At 52.4% G+C, this 13059-nt stretch overlaps 1 protein-coding gene across 4 annotated transcripts in view; it reads left to right on the top strand.

Annotated features, from left to right (window-relative positions):
* Positions 1 to 13059, top strand: part of MYO7A (myosin VIIA) — an 88829-nt gene that overhangs the window by 33662 nt on the left and 42108 nt on the right. For all 4 annotated transcript variants that reach the window (XM_024255160.3, XM_054526047.2, XM_054526044.2 and 1 more), the window contains 4 exons: positions 23 to 233; positions 752 to 887; positions 3935 to 4041; positions 11891 to 12028. In XM_024255160.3, coding sequence (XP_024110928.2) covers positions 23 to 233; positions 752 to 887; positions 3935 to 4041; positions 11891 to 12028 — 592 coding nt within the window. The remainder of the gene's footprint in view (positions 1 to 22; positions 234 to 751; positions 888 to 3934; positions 4042 to 11890; positions 12029 to 13059) is intronic.

The following is a 13059-nucleotide window of genomic DNA, read 5'->3' on the forward strand; positions in this document are numbered from 1 at the left end:
CCCCATCCCTGTGCCCCTGCAGCTTCGAGCAGCTCTGTATCAACTTCGCCAATGAGCACCTGCAGCAGTTCTTTGTGCGGCACGTGTTCAAGCTGGAGCAGGAGGAGTATGACCTGGAGAGTATTGACTGGCTGCACATCGAGTTCACCGACAACCAGGACGCCCTGGACATGATCGCCAACAAGCCCATGAACATCATCTCCCTCATCGATGAGGAGAGCAAGTTCCCCAAGGTGGGCCGGTCCTGCTGCCGCCTCGCAGGGTCTTGGGTGCACACAGCTTCCTTCCCTGCTCTGAGCCCCAGCTTTCCTCATCTGCAAAATGGGACTAATGATACCCACCTCTCAAGTTGGCTCGGGGGCCAATTCAAGTACAGGCATCTGCCATTTGGGAATCACCTACAGTCCACGGGGTTCTGGGCCAGGCCATGAAGATCCACCATGCAGTTGGCATGGAATGGGTGCTCAGGACACAGCATATATCTCAGAGTTGGAGAGAGGGAGAGGGGATTGCACCCATGATTTTAATCTTGGGAAATTGATTGTCTAAACTGGAAGGCACTTTCAAAGTTGTGTAGTTCCAATTCATCCACTTAACAGATGGGGAAATGGGGTTCCAGAGAGCGCCTATGTGAGGTAGAAATAAAAGGTGAAGCTCCTGAAGAAGAGACAGGGAGCAAAGACATGGGCAGGGAGGGTAGTGGGGCCCATGGAGGAGAGGGTGGGCTCACAGCTGCCCCTCCACTCCCCAGGGCACAGACACCACCATGTTACACAAGCTGAACTCCCAGCACAAGCTCAACGCCAACTACATCCCCCCCAAGAACAACCATGAGACCCAGTTTGGCATCAACCATTTTGCAGGCGTCGTCTACTATGAGACCCAAGGTACGGAGGGCTGCCGGCTGTCTGTCACTCCCTGCCCGTGGCCCTGCCTTCCCCTGCTCCAGCCCAGGAATAAGATATCCGGAATTTTAAAGATTTTTAAAAATTGTGATTATATATATATATATAAACTTGACTAAAATGGCCAAGTGTTGGATTCAGTGGCACTAAGTACTTCACAGTGCTGTGCACCCAGTACTGCTATCTATTTCCAGGGCTTTCTCGCTGCCCCAAACAAGGCTCTGCATGCATGGGGCGGTAACTCCTTCCCCTACCCCCGGTGCCCTGTAACCTGTGTTCTACTTTCTGTCTGTGAGTTTGACTATTCTAGGTACCTCATATAAGTGGAATCATGCTACGGCCATACATCGTTTAATGTCATTTCTGAGAATGTGTCGTTAGGCAATTTGGTCATTATCAATCATCGTAGAGTGTAGTTACACACCTAGATGGTCCAGCCTACTACACAGCTAGGTTATCTGGTATGGCCTATTGCCCTCAGGCTACAGACCTATACAGCATGTTCTTGTACTGAATACTGTAGGCAGTTGTGACAGAATGGTAAGTATTTGTGCATTTAAACGTAGAAAAGGTACTGTAAAAATACGTCATTACCATCTTAGGCACCACTATTGTATCTGCAGTTGGCTGAAATGTCATTATGCGGTGAAGACGTGACTGTATTTGTCCTTTTGTGTCTGGCTTGTTTCATTCAGCATAATGTCTTTAATTTTCATCCGCGTTTGTAGCATGTATCAATTGCCCTCATTTTTATGGCTGAATAGTATTTCATTGTGTGGATAAACATTTTATTTATCCATTTATCTGCTAATGGACATTTTGGGGTTGTTTCTACCTTTTGACTTTTGTGAATAGTGCTGCTCTGAACACTAGTGTACAAATATCTGTTCGAGTCCCTGCTTTCAATTCTTTTGGATGGGCTCAATGCTTGTTTGTACATTTAGGGAAACTGAGGTTCAGAACAAGGTGGGGGGCTTGACTGTCCTTACCTGATACAACATAGCCCATTAGGCTCAAAGTCAGGCCTCGAACCAGCCCAGTTACCCCCTAAGACTCTCAGCAACAAGACCAAGCATGAGCTTTGAAGACCATGCATCTTCTTTTCCCCTGGGGACATGCAACTGGGTTCATGCTAAAGCTGGAAGTTAAGAAGAGTGGTCAGAACACAGGCTTATCTCGCTTGGAATTCTTAAGGGTTTGTCAAAAGACTGCAGACTGCCCTTGCCAATCCCTCCCCACCCACCCTGGTATAAAGGGCCAGCCTCAAATTGGCGTTAGTTATGGGCTGTGTCTACCCTGAGCCCTGCCATACAGCCTCAAGGGGTCCCACCCATAGTCAAAGGCCAATTAACCCATAAATATCTATACCTACTGTGTACCACAAAAAATAAAAAAAAAAAAAGGCCAAAGATATTCAAACATGCTATAACCCATCCGTCTCTCACTCCCTTGCTGAACTGGTCCAGAAGTCGGCAGGGTGTCAGTGAGCCAGCCTGCTGTGGTAGACTCTGATGGCGGCTCAGACTCCCTTATAATATTGGGCTGTGAGATCCAACCTTATTGTTGGAAGAAGGAAGCAGACATTAAGTTTGAAGGACTGTCGCACAAACAAATTGGTCTTTCATTTGGAGTAATAGAGGATTGTAGTTCTCAGTTCAGTTCAACCAATATGCTCTTAGCATCTATTATGTACCAGGCTTCATGATGTTGCTGAGGATACAGAAGTGAAAATTGAATAATCTCTATGCTGAGTTATAAAACTATAGAACGCTAGGTCTGGAGGGAACATAAGGGTCATCTACCTTAATAGAATTGGAAACTGAAGCCCAGAAAGGGAAATGCCTTGCCTAAGGTTGTTAAACAAGACTAAATGACTAGAAAGAATCCTACCAGCATTTTCTAGTTCACAAAGAACCTTTTCAATACAGCGTCTTATTTATGATGTGTATTTATGAAGTGGGTGGTATTAGCTGTTCTGAAGAGAAGCAAGCTTGTGGGCACTATCCTTCCCATCCAACAGTTAGGGAAACTGGAGTCCCAGAATGGGGGTCTTCCTAGGATCACATAGTGAGTCTGTCAGAGCTTTAATGAGAACCCAATTACATCCCAACTGCAAAGCCCACCCTCCATTCCTGTGTGCCCCCTGCAACTCGCCCCTCGCCAGGTGCCAGGTGGGCAGCCTAGCACTGGGTCTCTGTGCTATCCACCATTCATGGGCAGCCTATGTCCTGCTCTGTGCAGTGGCACTCCCCCTCAGGCATCTGCAGTCCCTGGACACCCCGTCTCTTGCCCCACTCTAGCAACTCCCTCCCCATTGACCAGTTTCCAACTCCTCGGTGCCTGCAAGTGGCAGCCTCCTCTGGGGTCTGTGTGGTGCAGGGGAATCTCCCTAGGCTCCTGGGGATCCTGGGTCCTGGGTGCAGAGAATCTCCTTTGCACCAGCGTCCTGGGTTCAAGTCTTAACTCTGCTCATGGCTTACTGTGTGACGTTAGACAACTCACTTAGCTTCTCTGAACATCAGTTTTCTCCCTTTGGGGGCGGAGGAGGTAATCCCTACCTGTCCCACATAGAAGGAGCTGTGAGGGGTCTTCATAAAACATAACACACTGTCCAACCACAAGGTGGTCTTAATGAATTCCTTTAATATTAGCTTGTACCAGATCAACATGCATTCTCTCCCAGGTGACACACTTACTTAACAAGGCCTTTTGATATCTTAGTTCAAAAGACTCATGGTAGCTTTGGGGTGGTTGGTCAGGAGGGAGGCCTGCTTTCTCCTGGAGACTGAGACCCCCCGCCCTTCTTGAACAGGCCTGGAAGAGGGGAGCTGTGTCATTGGGGAAATGGCCCCTCACTTTCTCTATGATCTTGGGCAAGTCTCTGTCCCCTCCAGGCCTCAGGGTCCCCCACCATGAAGTGGATGTGGTGGAACTAGGTGGATTTTGAGGGTCCTCCTGGCTCAGATGTTGTGGGTTTGGGGAGGGCCTGCCAGAGCTGGTGAGAGGTGACTGCTGTTTGCTGCTTGCAGGCTTCCTGGAGAAGAACCGAGACACCCTGCATGGGGACAGTATCCAGCTGGTCCACTCCTCCAGGAACAAGTTCATCAAGCAGATCTTCCAGGCCGACGTCGCCATGGTAAGCTGGGCGCAGTTTCCGTTGTTCGGGAAGGGCTCCCACGGGCCAGGCCTGGGTCTAAGTCCTGCCCTTGTCCAACAGCTTCAGCTGAGCCCCCTGGCCACATAAAGGGTATGGAGCTTTGCTGTGGCTCCAGGAAGGGCCTGGAGGGGCCTCAAAGGTGCTCCCATCTGGTCCTCTTGTTGTACTAACTGGGGATATGCCTGGGGTGCAAGGCCCAGAGAAGGGTCACCTGAGAGGTCACAGAGCAGAACCGGCCAGGGATCGGTTTACTGTGGGGGTCCACCCCCTGGAATCTAGCTGCTAAAGGGAACACGGGCAGAAAGAGCACATCCAGCCTGAAGGATGTGGGGTGGGTGTGGATACTCAGAGAAGCTGGCCCAGAGGGCATGTCTGCACCAGCCCCAGACCCCATCAGACAGTGGGAGAATAGCCCCTCTGCCTTTCCTTAGGCCCTAGGGTGAGGGTCTAGTGGATTTTCTCCTGCAGGGTTGCATGCCTTTTTATTTCATATTTTCCTCCTGTCCCATGGCTTCCTGGAGGGTGCATGAAGGTCTCATGTGGAAGACAGCCCCTGCCCCCTCCATGCCTGTCCAGGTGCCTGGCTGTCCCCTGCCCTCAGGATCGCCAAGGCATCACAGAGCTTCCAGGACCCCAGACCTCTCCCTGAGGGTCCCCCTCTCTCCATGGTGGATTTTGAGTGGTTTTGTGACCCACCACGTTCTCCTTGCCTCTCCTCTCCCCATCTCACCCTGCACCATGGTTCCTGTTGTAGTTTCTCTGTGGTTATTCATCGGGCACTCTGCGCCACTTAGCAGCTGCTGCAAAGGTAAAAGACCCCAGCCCGGGGCTGAGGATGGTGGGAGAGGCCTCAGCGGCCTGGGTGGGGCTTGGTCCCGAGCTCCCACAGTGCTGAGGCTCGGGAAAAGGGCTGGGCTTTTTCTCCTTTTTTTGGAGTGTGTTTTTGTGTGGAGTGGTTTGTGGAGTGATTTTTGTGTTTGGTTTTTGAGTTGTGTGTGCTGCAGGCATTTCTTTCTTCAAGGAGGAAACTGAGTTCTAGGAGAGGTGCAAGGCTTGCCCAGGGTCCTCTGGGAACCAAGGACAGAGCGGGGACTCGAACGCAGGTCTCCTAAGGCCCCTTGGAGGCATCAATCCCCAGTCCTTCCACCAGGCCCTGGTGGGCGCCTACGGCCATGCCTTGACCAGATCCTCAGATAACCTTGCAAGGCAGGAGGGACAGGTGGCATTTTCTGCATTTTGCAGATGAGAGACTGAGGCTGAGAGAGGGGTTATGACTCATTCCAGGTAACAGCATTCTGACGGGGAGCTGGACTAGGAGACACCATTCCCCGGACCTCCTTAGGTCTGAAACAGCAACCCTGGTGTGTCCTGAACTCTGGTTCAGGCCGTGGCTCCCACGGTGCTCTAGACCCCAAAGGTGCTGGGTACCCCTTAGCAACAGCATAGTGCTGCCAACCCCTTTGCCTCCTTTTCTCTCCTCAGCCCTCCGTTTCCTCTCTGCCAAATACTGACTTCCTTCCACTTTGGCCTGGCACTGAGTCCCTTTTCCTTCCTGCCTGCCTGCCTGGCAGAGTTCTGAAACAATCCACACACCCCTGGCAGTAGACAGGGCATGTCAGGAGCAAGGAGCTTGTCTGGATGGTGGCCTCTCCCCTCTGCCCACGGATCAGCCCTGGAACAACCTCCCGCCCCCGCTCACCCTGACAGACCAACACTGTAGGCTGGCCGACTGCTGGGGTGCACGCAGGGCCGACCTGAGAGAGGGGAGTCCTAGGCACTCGAAGCGCTGGCACCCAGGAGAGTCCCCACCCGAAGGCCCTGTGCTGTAAGGTGGCTGCATTGCTGAGACAGGCGTAGCTCTGGCCTCTCCCACTCTTCCCTCTTCTCCTATAGCCCTGCCGGCCCCACTCGGTGAGCCCATCCATTCCTCCTGGTCTTGGGCATACTCTGGTTAAACCCCATCTTCCCCTCCTACCTGTTCTTCTCTCTCCTCTGTCTTTTCAAAACTCCTTGAGGCATCTGGGAATGCTCCATGATATTTCCTGCTTGAGTTTCCTACTCCTGGGATTAGAACCCACTTACTGAGAAATCATGGAGAGGTCAAAGTGCAGGAGCCCAGAGTCTCTAGAAATGGCCCACTCCGGAAGAAGTTTTAGGAACAGAGAATTAGGATACAACAGTGACCAATCTGATACCAGTTACATCTACTGGGCACCTCTTCTGAGCCAGGCTGTGAGCTAAGCACTTATATTTATCACCTCATTCACTCCCCACTGCAACCTGGCGAGTAAGTACTATTACTCCCACTTTACAGGTGAAGAACTGGGGCCCAGGCTGGGTGTGGTGGCTCACATCTATGATCCCAGCACTTTGGGAGGCCAAGGCAGGAGGATTGCTTAAGGCCAGGAGTTCAAGACCAGCCTGGGCAACATAGTGAGACCCTGTGTCTACAAAAAAATTTAAAATTAGCTGAACATGGGGGTGAGCACTTGTAGTCGCAGCTACTTGGAAGGGGGCTGAGAAAAGACAATTCCTTGAGCCCAGGAGTTGGAGGCCGCAGTGAGTTGTGACTGTGCCACTGCACTCCAGCGTGGGTGACAGAGTGAGACCCTGTCTCTAAAATTTTAAAAAAGAAAGAAACTGGGGCCCAGAGAGGTCAAGGTGCTTGCTGAGGTCACACACCTTGGGACACAACAGGGATTCAAGCGCAGGCCTGCCTCAGGGACTTGTCTAAGGCCACATACAAGCAAGGGCTAAAGTGAAGTTTTCCAAGTCCCTGCTTTTTAAAAAATAATTTTAATTTTTAAAAATGTACTGTGCTGGCTCCATAAACGTCACATCTTAGGAAAGAAAACATACTTCGTAACTGCTGAAACACGATGGCTTTTTAAAAGGAAGATGAAAATCAGCTTGGTTAATTGTCAGACATTAAGTCACAGTTTATTCAATGACAGTGTACTAGTGTGGCAATGCTCCCATCAGGATGGAAGCCCATGCCACCTCTTGCAGTGATCTGAACTCCCATCATGGGCAGGCCCCTGAGCCCTGAGTTTTCAGCCTTTGACTCCTACATCTGCCTCCCTGGGGCAGCCGTGGGCAGCCCCACCGCAGCCCTTGCTGGTGAAGGGCCCAGCCCAGCTGTGATAAAGGCAGCTCTTCTAGGATATTGAGCACTCCCTGAGTAATGCCTAAGCCCAGTCATATGTCCTGGGTCCCCGAGCCCAAGAGACATCTATCCACTCTATGCAGGTGGCCTCCTGCCTGAGACTTCCCAGCCCCTTTCATGTCACGCTCTGGGGTCTTCCTCTCAGATCCTTTCTGGGGAGCATTTGACATTGGCCTTTGAACTTTTCTCTTCCACCTTTACCCCATCCCCATCTGCAGATTATCCCAGAAAACAGCAAATACCAGGAAGGACAGCCTTTCCCCACAATGAAATAAAACCAAATCAGAAACCCAGATGGCTACCTACAAACCTTTATTGAGTATCTACTATATGCCAGGCATTGTCATGGGTCTTGGAGACGTAGCAGTGAACAAAACAGAAAAAGTCTCTGTCCTTATGGAACTTAAGTTCCAGCAGAAGAGTGGATAGTTAGAAAGCCAAGGCCAGGTGCAGTGGCTCACACCTGTAATTCCAAAACTTTGGGAGGCCAAGGTGGGCAGATTGCTTGAGCTCAGGAGTTCGAGACCAGCCTAGGCGAAATGGCAAAATCCCATCTCTACAAAAAATACAAAAATTAGCTAGGCACAGTGGCACACACCTGTAGTCCCAGCTACTCAGGAGGCTGAGGCAGGAGGCCGAGTCTGGGAGGTCAAGGCTGCAATGAGCCAAGATCGTGCCACTGTGCTCCAGCCTGGGAGACAGAGTGAGACCTTGCTTCAAAAATAGTAGTAAATAGATAGAAAGCCAATAAATAAGTAAAAGCTACAATGTATCAGATGGTGAGATGCAGTATGGGGAAAGATTAAGGAGGGAGGAATGCTCCGTGATTTTCAGTGGCGGGGTGGGGGGAAGGTCAGGAAAGGCCTGCCTGAGAAGCTGAGCAGGAGGTGAGGAAGAATGTGCCCAGCCACATTCCGGAGGAAGGGCTTTGCAGGGAGAGGGGACAGCAAGCACAGATGCCCCGAGGTGCTTTGCAAGCCTATGCCTGCATCCCAGGTGCACCCCAGGCAGGGCAAGGGGGCTGGAGGGGCTGGAGGGGAGGGAACAGGTGTTATAAAGACCAGAGGCCCCTGGGACTAGCTCCTTTGGGGCACTTTGGGTCCCTACAAGGACCTGGGCCTTCATGCGAGTGAATCAAGGAGGCGGTGGAGGGTTCTGGGTGGGGAGAGGATGTGGTTTTGTTTTAGCAGCCTCACTTGGGCTGCTGTGTTGAGAGTGGAAGGGTCCCAGGCACTCGAAGCTCCAGCACCCGGAAAAGTCCCTGTCTGAAGGCCCTGTGCTGTAGGGTGGCCTCGCTGGTGAGACAGGTGTGGCTCTCGGCTGTCCCACTCTTTCCTCTTCACTAGCTCCCCATTCCCAGGGGAGGGTGGCCTGGAGTGTGGGGGATGGAAGCAAAGAGACTAGTTGAGGGGTTGCCGCAGGAATTTGAGAGCAATGCTGGTGGCTGGGACCAGGCTGACGGTGGAGGAAGTGGTGAGGGGTCAGGTTCTGGAGATATTTTGAAAGTAGAGCCTGTAGGATTTGCAGATGTATTAGATGTGACAGAAGAGGCACTGAGGACAGTTGCTAGATGTTTGACTGGAGCAACGGGAAGGTGGGAAGTTTCTGTGAACCCATGGATGTCACTAGGAACCAGTTCAACAGCACTTCAGTAGATCAAAGTGTTGACTGTTACTTATGTCAGGTAGGCCCTGGCCACGCAGCAATAAAGAGGCAGACCCGTCCGGTCCTCATGGGGCTCCCAGCCCAGCAGGGAGGACGGGCAGAAAGCAGTCGTTTTATTGTGATGACCAAGACCAAAGAAGGGCGTGCGTGCGCGTGTGTGTGCACGCAGTGGTATGCGTGTGCTCCTAGTGATGTGTGTGTGTGCATGCTGTGGTGTGTGTGTGTTGTGTGTGTGTGCATGCTGTGGTGTGTGTGTGTTGTGTGTGTGTGTTGTGTGTGTGTGCATGCTGTGGTGTGTGTGTTGTGTGTGTGTGTTGTGTGTGTGTGCATGCTGTGGTGTGTGTGTGTTGTGTGTGTGTGTTGTGTGTGTGTGCATGCTGTGGTGTGTGTGTGTTGTGTGTGTGTGCATGCTGTGGTGTGTGTGTTGTGTGTGTGTGTGCATGCTGTGGTTGTGTGTGTGTTGTGTGTGTGCATGCTGTGGTTGTGTGTGTGTATGTGCATGCTGTGGTGTGTGTGTGTTGTGTGTATGTGCATGCTGTGGTTGTGTGTGTGTTGTGTGTGTGCATGCTGTGGTTGTGTGTGTGTGTGTGCATGCTGTGGTTGTGTGTGTGTTGTGTGTGTGTGTTGTGTGTGTGTGTTGTGTGTGTGTGCATGCTGTGGTTTGTGTGTGTGCATGCTGTGGTGTGTGTGTGTTGTGTGTGTGTGCATGCTGTGGTTGTGTGTGTGTTGTGTGTGTGTGTGCATGCTGTGGTGTGTGTGTGTTGTGTGTGTGTGTGCATGCTGTGGTGTGTGTGTGTTGTGTGTGTATGTGCATGCTGTGGTTGTGTGTGTGTTGTGTGTGTGTGTGCATGCTGTGGTTGTGTGTGTGTTGTGTGTGTGTGTGCATGCTGTGGTTGTGTGTGTGTTGTGTGTGTGTGCATGCTGTGGTTGTGTGTGTGTTGTGTGTGTGTGCATGCTGTGGTGTGTGTGTGTTGTGTGTGTGTGCATGCTGTGGTTGTGTGTGTGTTGTGTGTGTGTGCATGCTGTGGTGTGTGTGTGTTGTGTGTGTGTGTTGTGTGTGTGTGTTGTGTGTGTGTGCATGCTGTGGTGTGTGTGTTGTGTGTGTGCATGCTGTGGTTGTGTGTGTGTGTGTGCATGCTGTGGTGTGTGTGTGTTGTGTGTGTGTGCATGCTGTGGTTGTGTGTGTGTTGTGTGTGTGTGTGCATGCTGTGGTTGTGTGTGTGTGTGTGCATGCTGTGGTGTGTGTGTGTTGTGTGTGTGTGCATGCTGTGGTTGTGTGTGTGTTGTGTGTGTGTGTGCATGCTGTGGTGTGTGTGTGTTGTGTGTGTGTGTGCATGCTGTGGTGTGTGTGTGTTGTGTGTGTATGTGCATGCTGTGGTTGTGTGTGTGTTGTGTGTGTGTGTGCATGCTGTGGTTGTGTGTGTGTGTGTGTTGTGTGTGTGTGCATGCTGTGGTTGTGTGTGTGTTGTGTGTGTGTGTGCATGCTGTGGTTGTGTGTGTGTGTGCATGCGTATGCGTGTACTCATGTCAGGGGCCCTAATGCAGGCTGGCTACAGCCCAACTTGGACAGCTCCCCTCCAGTGACTGGGGTCACCCAGTGCTGCTGCTGGATCAAGTTGAGGACAACCCCGGGGGCCACAGGTCTGACCACCACCCTACCTCATTGCAAATACTCCCCAGCTTCTCTGGGCAAAGTCCTAGAATATATTCCAAATACAACGCAATTGGAAAGCATTGCAGATTTCAGAATCGCAGGCACTGGCTCTTTCTCGGAAGGCCTCATCACAGTCTGGTGGCATAGTACCTAAATTGAATATGAGCATAACACCTTTGTCCCCCCAAATACCTCACATATCTACATCTGCACCCCTGGTTTTTGATGCTACAGGATATCAGATGAAATGGTGACTCTAAAAATATAAAATCTTGCAATATTAATCAAATGAAGTCAAGTAAAATAAGAAATTCTCAGCCAAATGAAAATTGCCAGGAAAACACTAATCAAGATGCTTTGGAACAAAACCTAAGCTCTGTGTCCAGTTCCCATCAGTCCTGCCATTTGGCTTCCTGTTTGTTTGAGGCTCAGGCCTTCCCCCACCTCATTTCACAGTATTCTCAGAGGGGACCCCAGTAGGGCAGGGAAGCACAGGGGGGCTCACTGGCTGCCAGGATCACCCAGGTGTGGCTGGTGGAGCACAGAACCCCTGGCCTCATCGGTGCCACAGTGCGGGGGTGAGGAGGAGGCTGCTTGTGTGCCTTCTTAGGAGGATTAGCCAGGCCTGCCCTGCCCCCAGCCTGCTGCTGCCGGCTAAGCCTGGGAGGGGAGAGGTCACCACCGGCAGCTCCCGCCCCTCCTCCTCGCGCTTGCCCACAGGTTCCCAGAAGGCAGCACCACCTTTCCAGGTTGCTGTTTACTGAAATATGCCCTGACCTCTGACCCTTGTCACAGCCTGGTCAGATGGATAGATGGCATCACCTCCACTTAGGAAACTGAGGCTCTGCAACATTTAGTGACCTGCCCAAGGGCACACAGCTAGGAAGTGGTGGGCCAGGGCTTGAATCTAGGTTTATCTAACCCCTGTCTCTAGAGATGACCTCAGTGTCCTGAGGTGACCAAGTCCGATTACTCCTTTATACGGGGAAGGGGGGATGAGACTCAGGGGCTGCACCTTGCTCAGAGTCATCCGGCGCACCAGGGGCAGGGGCAGGGGCAGGCTTGAGACTCCCAGTGCGGAGATCTTCCTGTAGGGTTCACTTCCCCCTGGCCCAGAGGTGGTACCTTTGGAAGTCCTGGGAGGCTTCCTGGAGGAGGTATCTGGGGTCCAGGCTCCAGCTCAGAAGGTGGGGAGAGGCAATTTGCAGGAAAACTTCGAATACGGCCCTGTCCCTCAAACCCTGACCCCGCTGACCTCCCCTCCCGCTTCCTACTGGGCGGCTCATGGGACACTGGATAGGGGCAGGCACAGCCCCTCCCATCTCTGCCGTCCGTCCCCCCAGGGCGCCGAGACCAGGAAGCGCTCACCCACACTCAGCAGCCAGTTCAAGCGGTCACTGGAGCTGCTGATGCGCACGCTGGGTGCCTGCCAGCCCTTCTTCGTGCGATGCATCAAGCCCAATGAGTTCAAGAAGCCCATGGTGAGTGGCCCTGGCCTGGGGTTGGCAGTTGGCAGCTAGGTTGACGTGGAGGAGCTAGGTCAAGAATAAGGTAGGGTGGGAGTGAAGGATGTGAGACTTTGTCCCTTTGGGGAATGGGGGGCACCCAGGGAGCTTACAAAACAAGGCCCCCTATTTACTGGAGGCAGCAGGTGCCTTGGAAAGAGCCTAGACTGGGGCGGGGGGGGGGGGGGCTTGCAGCAGGTTCAGATCCTGGCTCTACCACGTACAAGTGAGCGACTGCAGACAAGGCAGTTTCTTCTCTTATGCCTCAGTTTCCTCATAGATGGAAATGGGACTGACCGTACCTTCCTCCTGAGGCTATTCCATGCAGTAATGCTTGCAGATGCCCACACTCAGCAAGTGCCCAGTGATTGACAGCTGTGGTTCTTGCTGGGGCTGCTTCTTTGAAAGTCCCCTTCTCCTTTGTCCCAGCTCAACCACCACCTCCTCCTGGAAGCCTCCTCCGTCTCTTCAGCTGGTTGGGATATCCTCATTCTTGACTTTTCTGAATAACATTTGTTGTGTCCTTTCTGTGTGCCCAGCATAGGCTGGATGGTCAGTCCACAGCCTCCTTCAACCTTCTCAAACAGACCGTGAGAAAGGGACTGTGCTGGTCCCAGGTTAGAGATGCAGGACTGGGGACTCAGGAAGGTTAAGGGGCTCAGGCTGGGGCCACCTCGCTGCGAGCCCTCTCCTTTCCCAGCACTGGCTCTGGGAGGGTTGTTTACCCAGAGGCCTGCAGGGAGGCACAGGGGGAAGCTGGGGCCTTGGGATCTAGGGAGGGAAGGAAGGCCGGGGAAAGTGACCCGGAGAGAGAGGAAACAGTCTCCGGAAGCTGACAGGCTGCAAGACCGTCCCTTCCCGCTGCCTCCTGCCTGGAAAACATTCCCCAGAGTGGATGAGGCCTGTCCCCTTTAGGACTCAGGTCTGCAGGGGCCTGAGGGCTGCAGAGGGTTCCAGTGAGCTCTCCCTCTAATGCAGGGGGTGCAGGGGACTGAGACCAGGGCACT

Source organism: Pongo abelii, chromosome 9 (genome assembly GCF_028885655.2).
Source record: "Pongo abelii isolate AG06213 chromosome 9, NHGRI_mPonAbe1-v2.0_pri, whole genome shotgun sequence".
In the NCBI taxonomy this organism is placed as follows: Eukaryota; Metazoa; Chordata; class Mammalia; order Primates; family Hominidae; genus Pongo; species Pongo abelii.